This window comes from Prionailurus bengalensis, chromosome D2, assembly GCF_016509475.1.
Source record: "Prionailurus bengalensis isolate Pbe53 chromosome D2, Fcat_Pben_1.1_paternal_pri, whole genome shotgun sequence".
Taxonomy (NCBI): Eukaryota; Metazoa; Chordata; class Mammalia; order Carnivora; family Felidae; genus Prionailurus; species Prionailurus bengalensis.
The window spans coordinates 60556849-60569450 of record NC_057351.1 but is presented as its reverse complement, the minus strand read 5'-3'; the positions used below and the strand labels follow the sequence as shown (position 1 = coordinate 60569450).

At 53.1% G+C, this 12602-nt stretch overlaps 1 protein-coding gene across 5 annotated transcripts in view; it reads right to left on the bottom strand.

Annotated features, from left to right (window-relative positions):
* Positions 1–89: 89 nt before the first annotated feature.
* Positions 90–12602, bottom strand: part of SUFU (SUFU negative regulator of hedgehog signaling) — a 125117-nt gene continuing 112604 nt past the window's right edge. For 2 of the 5 annotated variants that reach the window (XM_043597386.1, XM_043597387.1), the window contains exon 12: positions 7735–10966. In XM_043597386.1, coding sequence (XP_043453321.1) covers positions 10877–10966 — 90 coding nt within the window. In that variant the 3' untranslated portion in view covers positions 7735–10876. Of the gene's footprint in view, positions 1538–7734; positions 10967–12602 lie in introns of those variants that run through there. The other 3 variants (XM_043597389.1, XM_043597390.1, XM_043597388.1) reach the window with 2 other exon arrangements.

The following is a 12602-nucleotide window of genomic DNA, read 5'->3' as shown; positions in this document are numbered from 1 at the left end:
GCCGAGCCAGCCGGGCCAGGCTGCCTCCCTCAGAGCCCAGCCATCTTGGGCTCCTGGCGGCAGCCGCGGTGGCCGGGGGTCCGGGCGCGCTCGCTCGAGGGTCCTGCAGCGGGCTTTCTCTATCTCTCTCTCTCTTCTCTCTCGGTGGGATTTTTTTTTTTTAAGGGGAGGGCTGGCGGCCTCCCTCAAATTAGGAGAGAGAGAGGAGAAAATGCCAAGTCCCGATTTCTCTCCACCTCTGCTCCACCCACCCCGGTCCTTTCCAAAAAATAAAAAAAGATTAGAATTGGAAGAAGTCGGCAGAAAGGCGAGCGCCGGCGGCCCCCGGCTGCTGCCCAGGCGACGCGTCCGGGGCGGGCCCACGCCAGTCGCTCGGTCTGTGGGTCCGTTTGTCCGCCCGAAGCTTCACAACTGAGGGGAGGGCACTTCGGGCAGGGTCTCCGCAGCGGCAGTCGCCTCAGAGCTTTATCCTCAGATCAAAAAAAAAAAAAAAAAAAAAGGAAAAAAAAAACCAACAGTCTCATCAGGGCCACCTTCAGCCATCTTGCGCGTATTATTATTATTTCAGAAATAATCTGTTTAATAAAAATAGCTGCGTCTCTAGCCCCCTCCCCCGCATCCTGCGCTCCCCGCCCCCTTTTAATAATAATCTCGATAATAAAAACGAACTGCGCGCCGGGCAGTTCTTTTCCTGCCTCTGCTCTCTAGGGCTCCGGCTCTCCTTCCCCGGGGAAGGGGACGTTGGGGGGGGCGCCGTTGGGGATGGGGGGGGGTTGAGTCCCTGCTGCCCGCCTGTTGGCCCCCTCCGCCTCTGCACCGAGGGAAGGGCGCCCTCCCCGCTACCTCGCCGTTGCAAAGAGGGCGGGCGGGGGAGGGGCCCGGCTCGTGGGACCGCTGGAGGGGCGCACAGGGGTCCCCGATCTTCCCGCCACGGCCTGGCCTCGGAGTCTGCAGCCGGGGGCGAGGGGATACAATGGGCTCGGAGCAGAGTGCGGCCGGCAGGGTGGGGATGCCGGCGGGCAGGGGGCTGCAGTGAGCCGGACTCTCGAGCTACAGCGGAGACAGGCGGAGGGTGGTGTCCCTACATCAAGGCCGGTCCCGCTACACGGGAAGGGGGCGGGGAGACCGGGAGGGGGACGCGAGGAGAAAGCGGCAGCGCTACGGCGGCGCCTTTAATCGGCACCCGCTGGTTCTGCCCACCCGGCACTGGAGACCCAGACCGACGGAGAGGGGAGGAGGATGAAGGCGGAGCATATTGTCCGGAAGTGCTGTTACAGCTGCTGTGGCTCCCGGCTCCTCCCCTTTTCCCTGTCTGGAGTTGGGGCTGTTCCGGAGGCTGCTCCTACTATTGGTCTCCAAGCTGGGGCTCCGCCTCTTCAAGGCGGGGCAGCCCCCAGAGCCTCACGTGACTAGCACTTACTTCGGTACATTAAACACTAGGGTGGGAGGAGAGTTCCGCGCTTCTTAAAAGGGCGATGGTGCCGCTGCGTAGTGGGACCGCTTCTTCCTGGGCCTTTTCACCCACAGCTGTTTTTACCTGGGAGGAAAAGGAGGGTTTATAAGTCTGCACCTTCTGTCTGAGGGAACTGAGCAAGGAACTGCGAAGGTTCTCTGTGGGGCAGTTTCCTGATGTCCTTAACTTTCCCCCACATTTCTGACGCTTAAAACTACCAAGCAAAATAGGCATTATAATCCCCCTTCTATTAATAAGGGAACGGAGGCTTAGAAGTAGTCTGCTGGAGGTCCATTGGTCAGTTAACAAATATTTAACAAAAGCCTTTAAGTGCCGGACATTTTTTAGGGGATTCCCTGGAAAACATATGCATACATACATATATACACAAAAAATACTAAATATGTAAGAATTTCTGTGATACAGCTTAAGGGGCTCACACAGACCTCTCTGGAAAAGCGACATCTGAGCCAAGACCTGAATGTTCAGGAGGAGTCAGGCCATTGACAACCTGAGGAAAGAGTGCTTCAGTCAGAAGGAGAAACAAATGGGAAAGCAATAGATTAGGCATGTTCCAGGGCAGAAAGGAGGCTTTGTGGTGAGAGAGAAGACAGTCACGGCCAGAACACACAGGGCCTGGTAGGTCACGGTAAGAAGTTTAGACTTGAAGCTAGTTATAAGAAGCATCAGATTTGGGATATATTTTGGAAGTAGTGCCAACAGGACTACATATGGGTTAGATATGGGGGGGTTGAGTCCGTGCTGGGGGGTTGAGCCCCACCCAGAAATGGGATAAGAATGGGATCGAGATGTGCTTTTCACCGTATATAGTATATCCTTACAAACTTCTGTCTTTTTTTTTAAAGTTTTTATTTATTTTGAGAGAGACAGAGTGTGAGCAGGGGAGGGGCAGAGAAAGAGGGAGAATCTCCAGCAGGTTCCACACTGTCAGTGCAGAGCCCCATGTGGGGCTCAAACTCAGGAACCATGAGATCATGACCTGAGCCAAAATCAAGATTCAGGTCACTTAACTGACTGAGCCATCCAGGCACTGACCCCCAAAATGTTTTTAAATGATTGTCAGGATTTGGGCTTCAGCAAGAGGCTGGATGGTCGTGTCATTTACCAAGAAGAAGAGAATTGAAGATAATTAGCTCTAAGTTGAATTTGAGTTGGCTCAGATAGCCTAGTGGAAATGTTGGGATGACAGACTCAAGGGGAAGGTTTGTCCTGAGATTATAGATTTTGGAGTCATCAGCAATTAACGTTCTAAATGGTAGAACTGAGATTCAAATCCAATTCAGTATAACCCATGGGTCACTGATCCTTCCATAAAACCAGGGAGCCTCTCTGCTCTAGGACCTCCATCTCTTTATTCCTGATGGGGGTGGGGTGGTAATGTAGTCCCTTTATGGACAGAGCCTCTGTCTTCAGCACTTGGCATCCCCTCACATGGGAAATCTTATCCTGAATGGATGAATAAATGAATGCTTGCATGTCTGAATGAACAAACAAGGAGAAAATGGCTTCCAAGTCCTAATTCTTTTTTTTTTCTTTTTTTTTTTAATTTTTTTTTAACATTTATTTATTTTTGAGACAGAGAGAGACAGAGCATGAATGGGGGAGGGTCAGAGAGAGGGAGGCACAGAATCCGAAACAGGCTCCAGGCTCCGAGCTGTCAGCACAGAGCCCGACGCAGGGCTCGAACTCACGGAGTGCGAGATCATGACCTGAGCCGAAGTCGGCCGCTCAACCGACTGAGCCACCCAGGCGCCCCTAAATCCTAATTCTTAATTCCATGTTCTAAAGATGGTGAGGAGAAAAAACAAGGTCTATCTTAGAGCAGCTAGAGGGTCCTTCTCTGTCTTCCTCACCAATGCCCTCCAGGATAAGGATTCCTTGCATTCCTTACCTTTCTAGACCGCTCCCCTTAACTTGTAAGACATCACGCTCTTCTTCTGATTTTCTTCTTATCTTTCTAACCACAGACTTCTCCAATTTCCATCTCATAAAAGTTGACAGTCCGTAGCGTCCTGCCCTCCAACCTAGTCTCTTGCTAATAATCGACACCGGCTACCTGGAGTCTTTGGCTCCTAAAGCTTTATTTCTGTCTACTGGTGACTCCCCAGTCAGTATCTTCAGCCCACACATTCACCCTCCTGATTGCCGATCAGGTAGCCAACCAGATGTCCCACGGGCACTTTGAATTCAATGTATTGGAAACTAAACTCATCATCTTCTTCACATTCCAGCCTGTTCTCCTCCACTGCGTCCCCCATCTCAGTCAGTGGACCTGTCAGCCACTTAATCACCAAGCCAAGGATCCGGGAGGCTACCTTAATATCTCCCTGTCTTTCACCTTCCTTATCCATTCAATCAGTCATCAGGTGTTATAGATCCTTTGTTAAATATCTTTCAGATTATCCACTTGTATACTACTTGACATCTTCACTTGGAGGTACAATGAATATCTCGGTCATCATGTCCTAAATTGTACTAATTTCTGCACACTTCCCCCCACTCGCCCCTCTCCCACTGCCATCTTCCACTTCTCGGTGAACATTCCATAGCTAAACCTTCAGCAAATCTCGACTACTTCTTCACATCTCCATTAGTTCACCATAATCTCTAGCCTGGATTATTTCCTAGATCCTGACTGGTTTCTCTGCTTCTGCCTTTACCTTCTGGAGTCAGTTCTCAACACAGTAGCCAGAGAAATCTTTTAAAAATGTGTTAGATTGTGTCACTCCACTGCTCAAAATCTCCCAGTGGCTTCCCACTTCAACCAGAGTAAAAGTCAACGTTTTATAATTGCCTGCAAGGTCCTACACAATCTGCCATCTGTATAAGTAATCTCCCATTATTCCTCTCCTCTCATTCTGCTCTAGCCACACTGGCTTCCTCTTCTGTTCCTTAAGTAAACCTGGTGTGTCTCCCCCTACCCCTGGGGTCTTTGCAGTTGCCCTTTACTTTGCCTGGACCACGCTTCCTCCAGATGTCCCTATTCCACGCTTCTTCCTATCATTGAGATTGTTTGCTCAAATGTCACCTATGCAGCGAGGCCTTCCTTGACCTCTGTATTTAAAAACACACTCCACCCCAACCCTCACCGTCTCTCCTCCTCTGCTTTATTTTTTGTCCAGAGCGCATATACCCATGTACTCTGTATTCTATTTTTCAAAAACTTTTTTTAACGTTTATTTACTTTTTGAGAGACAGAGAGTGAGTAGGGGATGGGCAGAGAGAGAGGGAGTCACAGAATCCAAAGCAGGCTCCAGGCTCCGAGCGGTCAGCACAGAGCCTGATGCAGGGCTTGAACTCAAGAACCACGAGATCATGACCTGAGCCAAAGTCAGACACTTAACCAACTGAGCCACCCAGGCACCCCTCTGTCCTCTATTTTAAACAAATATTATCTACCTCCCAACACTAAAATATAAGATCTGTGAAAGGAGAAAAAACTTTTTAAAGTTTTATTTATTTATTTATTTATTTATTTATTTATTAATCTCTATACCCATTGTGGAGCTTAAACTCACAACCCTGAGATCAAGAGTGCCATGTTCCTCCACCTGAGCCAGCCAGGCACCCCAGGAGGAATTTTCCTTTAATGATGTATCTCTGGTGCCTAGAATGGGACCTATCACATAGTAGGTGCTCGGTAAGTATTTGTTGAATCAATGAATGAGTTCCATTCTCTCCATCCCTACTGCTTCTCCCTTAATCCGGGCCTGCCTGGGCCTTACCTCTAATCTTGCTGTCTTTCAAAATGTTCTCCATCCAACAGGCAAGGGAATGGCTCTCAAATGAAAGCTTGATGCCTTAAACCTAAAGCAATTTGAACTCTACCGATCCCAAGAAGAGTTGGGGGGCCTTTGTCCTTGTTCCATCTGCCTGGAGGGCTTTTGAAAGTAAAGACCCCTCTTCATCCTTAAGTATCCTTCAGGTTTTGACTTAGATGTCACTTCTTTCTGGAAGCCTTTTTTAATCTCCCCAGATCGGGTTGGGTACCTTTCCTATGTCTGTACCCTAGCATAGCCCTTTAATAAATGGTTAACGCTAATCGAGCAATTACTATGTGCCAGGGGTCTCATGTGTATTGTCTCATATAATCCTTGCAAAAGCTCTGTGAAGTGAATTTCCGTTTGCAGATGAAAAACCTAAAGTCATACTGACAATAAGTGGTGGAGCTGGTGTAGGACGGAAAGCGGCTTACTGCCTTTCTCTTTCATGGCTCTGCCTTGCAATTGTTTCCCTGTTTTCCCCACTGCACTACATACTCTTTAAGGCTGGGCCTGTGTCCAGTCTCCCAGAGTATAGCAGAGGGCCTAGCATGCATTTGTTCAAAGAATGAGTGAACGAACACAGACCATGGACTCCCACCAGCAGGCATCTTGCCCCCTCCCCCATCCTGTCCTTAGCTCTCTCCCAAAGACTTCTGGAAGTAAGGAGGAGAGAAAGGGACTGTCCCATGGTACCCCCAAGGAAGGGGCCTGGAGATGGTTGCCCCTCCCAAACCACATCCTGACCTGCCCCGCCCTCCCCCCCTTCCCCCCCCCCCCCCCCCCGCCCCGCCCCTAGCCTCCCGGCTGCTGTATTGGGACAGATCTCTCCCTTTTCCTGCCCTGCGCCTCAATCTCTCACCCCCACCCTGGTCTCCCCACCTCCTCTGGGCTGCAACCTGTAGCTGCCTCAGTGCCTGGCAGGCTGCGTTGAGTCACTTCCAGCTTGCATTCTCCTTCTGGTCAGGCTAGTTTGGCAAATCTCCTAGGCTCCCTAGCCCCGTGGCTCTGGAGCCTGTGGGTTCCCCACAACCCAGGGCCCCTGAACCCCATCCCACCCCCTGCCCCCCAGATGGGGCAGAGCGACACCTGGAGGAATGTACAGGTCTTTTGGAGGCCACATTACATAACACATGGCAGATTTCTCCCCTCCCTAAATCTAGGGTGGGGTCTCTGATATAGGCACAGGAGCCTCTTTCCAGAAATAACCACAGCCTAGTCCCGTCTCCTGGAACTACCTAAACACAGAATCTTGCAATTCTGTACTCTCTGGGGCAGGAACTCTCTGGCCCTGGGTCCTTCTAGGTTGGTCAGATGAGGAAGATTAGATAATCACCCCCCAACCTCCAAGGAGAAAAGAAAAGGGGAAGGGGTGTGGCCTGGGCCGCCCTGTGCTTGTCAGCCTGGCTCCAGACCCTCCCAGCTCCCTTGCTCTGACTGCCAGAGTGACTGAGGGCCCCAGACAGGACCTGCCCCACTGTTCCAGGGGCCAGCCACGGTTCAGTAGGAGTTCACAGGGAAGGAGTACTGATCTCGGCTTGGGGAAAGTCCCCCAGATACGACTGGTTCTCAAAGAGGACAGGGAGTCCCTTCATAAGAAATGACACCCTTTGCCCCCTCCCTTCTCGTGATCCCCCCAGGACTTCTGCCAGTAGCTTCAGCAGAAGCCTCTGGGTGCTACGGCTCCATCCTGAGGACCAGAAAAAAGGCCCTGCTGTTCTGCCAGAGAGCTAGGCCTAGCAGGAAGGGAAAGGACACGTGAAGGCCCAGAGCAGTCCTGCAGGTTCTGGGTACCCTGTCTGGGTGTGGATCCTCTCCTTCCTGCCTCTGAGGTCCCAGGCTGTTGTCTTCTCCCCACGGGCACTGGGCTCTGTTTTCCATGCCAGGCCCCGAAGAAACAGGAGCCGGGCAATCCATGGAAGGAGGATCCATCACCTCCTCACCCAGGCCACAGGAAGGGAAGGCTGGCTTCTGTGTCGCCCAGTGGGTGTGACGGCTCTGAGGCTGCCCCTCCAAACTGCTATCAGGCAGTGGGTTAGGAGGCTGAACTTAGATGGTTAGGGGAGTGGCTGGCTGTCTCCTGCCCTCGCTGGAAGGGACACGAGGACTCTAAAATGGGAGGTAAGGAAGGCCCACCTTTCCAAGGGGAAAGGGCTTTTTGGTGAGAGGAGGGCAGAAGGGGAATAAAGAGGGTCTTGACCCACCCACTCATCTTCCCAGACCTGTGCCTTGCACCTACCCCCACGACCTTAGAGGAGGAATTCAAGACCAGTGAAAAGGAGCCTGTCTCTGCAAAGTCATTTCTGCATGACTGAAGAGTCACCAGCTGCGTGATCCTGCTCCTTGGCACCCCCACCACTCCCGACAACAGTCTTCTGGGGACTTCCCCCATCCTGGCTTCTTCTAAGTGGCTGCGTCCAACCCACCCCCTCTACCAGGGCCCCAGGCTTTCCGCTCCCCTACTCCAGGCATCCAGAAAGGAGCACAAGATCCAGGCACTTCTGCAAATATGTTTAATGCACTTAGATTACACAGAGGAAGAGGGAGCAAGAAGGAAACGACATCTAAGTGAGTCACCCAAAAATTCTTACAAAAGTCCCAAGCTGGCTGCAGCCCCCAGGAACCGAGTCACAATTGACATTAGAAACTAATATAAAATTTTACAAAAGTCTGCTCACTGCAGCATTCAGGTACTTATACAAAAGGAGGGCTCTCCCTACAGGGCTCCTGTCTTCTAACAGGGACCCAGGTACCTCCCCTGGCATAGAGGACCTGGAAGCCAGAGAGGAAAGACAACCAGATAAAAAAATACAGTCAAGGGAGTTCTCTACTGGTCTGCCCCATAGGGGCACCAACCTTCAGGGTTTTTTCCCTGCTCTCAACTCAATCTCAAAACCCAGTCCCAAGACCCTGTGTTTATTTTTTAAAATGCTCTAGCCCTTTAGACTCTCCCCAAGGCTTCCTGGTTCCTGCCCTGAAGGCTTGCCTTTGGAAGAGGAAGAGAAGGGCAGGAAGAGGCACCCAGCTCCCTGGCCAGACCTGAGACCTTGCATGAGCTGCTCTACCCGTCAGAATGACAGCTGGGTCTGTGGTCCTCTTGTAGCCCACACTGGACCTGAGAAGTTCCAGAGTGTACCATATGTACATGGAAGTCCAACTGCATGGGGGAGCCCCTTCCTCTCAGAAGCTTTAGCCACAGGGACCTGGAGGGAGGGACTGGGCAAGCCACAAGGAAGCCTCTGAAAGGTGCAGATTTAGGGAGGGAGGCTTCTTACCTCCCCAACTCACTATGTCAGGGCTCCCAAAGAGCTGCAGGGAGGGAAAGAGGCATTTAATGAGTACCCACCATATGCCAGGTGCTATGCTGGGCATGCTACACGGTCGGCCTCACTTGGTCCTCAGTGAGGGTCCCTTCTCCCCAGCCAGAAGCTCAGTAGAGAGTCCCCCTCCCAGAAAAACCTCTGGAAGGCCAGGTCAGAGATGGTGTATGCTCTGCTACTCCACCAGAGCCAATGCACTGTAGGGAAAGGAGATGGACACCTGGCCTCAGCCGGACCTTGGAGGTTCCTGACATCACGGGGCAGGAAGGGGCCACAGGCTTCACGCTCATTGTCTCAGAGCTCACCTGCTTCCCGCCTGCCTCCCATACTGATGACAAAGCTTAGTCCAGAAAATACCCTCCTCCCCATCAGCCAAACCAGACAGGAAGAGGCAGGTCCCCAGAAGGAAAGAATTTGTGGAGAGGCAAGGTCAGGGTGGCAAGGAAAGGAGACAAGCTAAGGGCACCTCTCTGGCCATGAAACATCAGATGACAAGAGCTTCAAAGGCAGTGATTCTATGGTGCGCGAAGGCCAGAAAAAATGTCCTTTTGGAAAAGTCCTTGGAGCAGAAGGCACAGCTACTGCCAACATCAGGTCCAAAGGAGCTTCCTCTTCATTGGTGGAGGCCTGGAGCCTGTCTTTCCCAGTACTCCAGGCTGATCCACCTTGAAGCTCTGAGTCTGATGGAGTTAACTGAGTAGCCCTGAATGTATGTGCAGAGAAGCAGCCAGGCCCCAGTGGTCCCTTGGAGGTCCAGATCTTGCTCCCTGGAGGGCCTGGCCACTGCCCTCATGACCCCTAGAGGCAGCTCTTTGGCTGAAGCTCTCATCAGAGGGGTCCTGCCCCCCATGGGCCTCCTGTAGCACTATGGTGGTGCCCATGTGTGTATGGCAGTGCAGATGGGGCAGTGTGTGGTCCTATTAGGTCCCTGACAAGACAAAAGGAGTTTGCTTTGGAAAGGCCTGAAGGGTGATCTTGAAATAGCAGTCCCCAGAGTGGGAGGTAAGAGGGCACGAAAGGGGCTTGTTGATTCCAGGTCAGAAGTGGGAGATAACCCAAGAGGAACCCTAAACCCACGGGCCAGAGATTGGTCTGTTTCTGGGAGGAAGACCATGAGATCTGCAGTAGGGGGGCAAGAGACAATGAGAGGCCAGGATGCGGGGAAAGAGGCCCAGGGAAGGAAATGGGGAAGGAAAGACGAGAAAAGAATGGATGCAGGGAGGAGGAGGGCGGCAGAGTGCGGTGTTTGCAAAATCAGAGTGAAGGACATGTTGAGAAGTTGATTTTTTCCATTTTTAATATGCCAGAGTCCTGCAGCCTGGAGGCTGGGAGGCCCAGGGGATGAGGAAATGGGACCGGACTGGTCAAAGAGCTGGAGACCTAGGCCCTGAGGGGCAGGTGGGGATGGTCTACGCAGTGCTGGGCCTCACCCTCTCAGGCAAGCCTGGCTGGGTGGACAAGGCCCGGAAGATGGGGCCGGGGCTACCAAGTCTCTGAGACCCTGGTGGTCCTTGAACTCTGCCAGGGGCCTAGTCCACTTGAGAACAAGCAGCACGTCCTCCTGGCCCCAGCGAAACTCGGCTGAAGGCTGCATGGGGGCGTAAGTCAGCTCTCCCCCTGCCCCAGGCTCCACCAGGCCCAGCTGGGAAGAAAAGCCTCTCTGTGAAGCTGGCTCCTCCGGGCCCTGGGCTGGCAGGCGGACACCGGCACCTTCTCTGGTGGTGGCTCAGGGAGGGCGAGACGGCCCTAGGCCCCTGTCCTAGAGAATGAGAAAGTTCATCTGGGAATAAAGTTCTGTTTAAAAAACATTATATACACGGCTTCTGGACATCTTTGAAGACCAATAAAATACCATCCGGTTTCTACAAAATAAAATAATGAGGAAGAAAAGCAAACACGGCTGGAGGAGCTGTTCCATGGCCAGAGGAGCTTGCCTACCAAAGGCTTCCCAGAGCAGAACTGGGCAGGGCACACACGCGGCCACTCCACTCCCTCGTGCTGGACTGTGTGGCAGGGGATAGGTGAGGATGAGGCCTGTCTCCACCTAAGGGCACATCGAAGGTCCAGAGTCAAATCTCAAACCACAGCCTGTGGCAGCAGCTGGAAGGGAAGGTTTGCATTTGCCGGCTCCCAGCCCAGGGGGCTTGGCTGGCTGGGGGGTGAGGCCCCTGAGCTGCAGGTGAGGCGGGGGTGCGGTGGCTGCGCAGTCATCCTCACACTTGTCCTTTTATTTGTGGGAATCTCTTTTACGCAGTTGTTATACTGGAAGTCACCGGGGAGCAGCTGGGCTCTCCCTTGGCCCCTGCAGGGCCCAGCCCAGGCTAGTGCAGTGGACTATCGAACACCACGTCGGGCAGAATGGAGACTTTCAGCTTCTTTTCAGGCCAGCTGTACTCTTTGGGAAGTTTGAACTGTGGAGGGAGCAAGCACAGAGCCAGAGTGCACACAGTTAGCAGAACTTACTGCTTTCTTTCCAGGCTGCCTAAAGAGAGGCCAGGGCCCTCACCCATGCTCTGTCCCCCAGGTGCTGGGGGCAAGAGAGGCCACTGGTTGCCTGGCTTCAACTGCAAATGCTATTCCCAGGTGGGTGGCTGGGGTCAAGCTGCTGGAGTTCGGTGACCCCTTCTTTCCCCTTGCCCTGCCAATAATTAACTGGGGTTGGAGGAGGCATGTTTTCTAACTCTTTCTTGACTGTGCTGACCTCCCTCCAGCTCACTTCCTTGGTTCTGCCTCCGGCCACAAGCATGTAAGGAATCTGCTCCCTGAGGCCCTGGGGCTGGGGGGATGGGGGGCAGGGGGAGGGTGCAGATGATACAGGGAAGTGGCTTGAGGTCTGGAACTTTGTGGTCCTGTCCCTGCCATGGCTTCTCTTCCAGAGGCTGGTGCAGAAGGACCCTGGAACCTGCCCTCTGTGGCCTTGGCCAAAGGGTCCAAAGGGAAGGAGGCCCTGGCTTGGCCTCAGTGGGAGCAGGGGAGCAGGACAAGGGTGGCTGGAGGTGATTTCTTGGGCCTGGTGCATCCCCATCCTGCTCTCCTTGATTCAAGCTCATCTGTTACCCAGGGTTACCAGCCTGAGCATGGTGCCAGCGGAAGCCAAAGAGAGTCCAAGTTCTTCCTACCCCAGCCCAGGAATCACGGATTTGTTTAGTTTTGTTTCTCCGGCTTCTGTTTGGGGTAGGGGAAAGAGGCTGATACATCTTATTCCCTCTCCAGGACCTTGCATGTGGTCTGGTACACAGCTGGTGCTCACTAGATGCTCACTGACTTGGAAACTGGGTCTGCTGTTTATGTCTCCTACTGTCCCAGGGCTAGGTGAGAAGTCAGCCCAGCCTGGAAAGGTGGGAAGAACAGGGCCCTCAGCCTGCCTAGAGCTGGGGCTGGAAGTAGATGGGCCTAATACTTCCTGGCTGGCCCCCTCTCCCTCCCTCTGATGGGGGACTTGTCCAAGCCAGGACCAAAGTGAGTGGAGAGTGGGGCAGGATGTGGGGACAGCCTCTGGACAGAGAAGCAAAAAAAAAAAAAAAAGTCATTTTTAGTGACCTACTTTCCTAAGCTCCCCCTGGCTCCTGTCCCTCCTGCCTGGACTGTCCCCCTCCTACCCCTTCAACACCCAAGCTCAAAGCAGCAGTCTGGCACGGTGCCATCCTAGTGCGACACGGCCTCTCCGGAAGCACTTCTGGGCAGCTGGCTCTGGTCTGAGTGAATAGGAGCCAGGCCTCAGGGACCGGTGACTTGTGGGGGTTGATTGGCTGGCACAACTGGGTGCTTGGTGACTTTGGAATGTATAAATGAGTTAATTTATCAAGCCACATCCCAGAGGGCAGAGGTGACCTCAGGTTCTGAGGAGTTCCTGTCCACCTGGGGACCTGGATAGGACAGTCTCACCCTGTGTTCTCTCCTCCACCTGGTGGACATCAGAGGCCACCATGTCCTGGCTGATACGGCCCTGGGAGCCCTGGCAGCTGTAAACTCCAGCCCTGGCTGAAATCTAGCCCCTGCATGGCCTCCCTCTGGCTTGAAAGCCTGGCTGCTGGGAGGTGAAGGAGT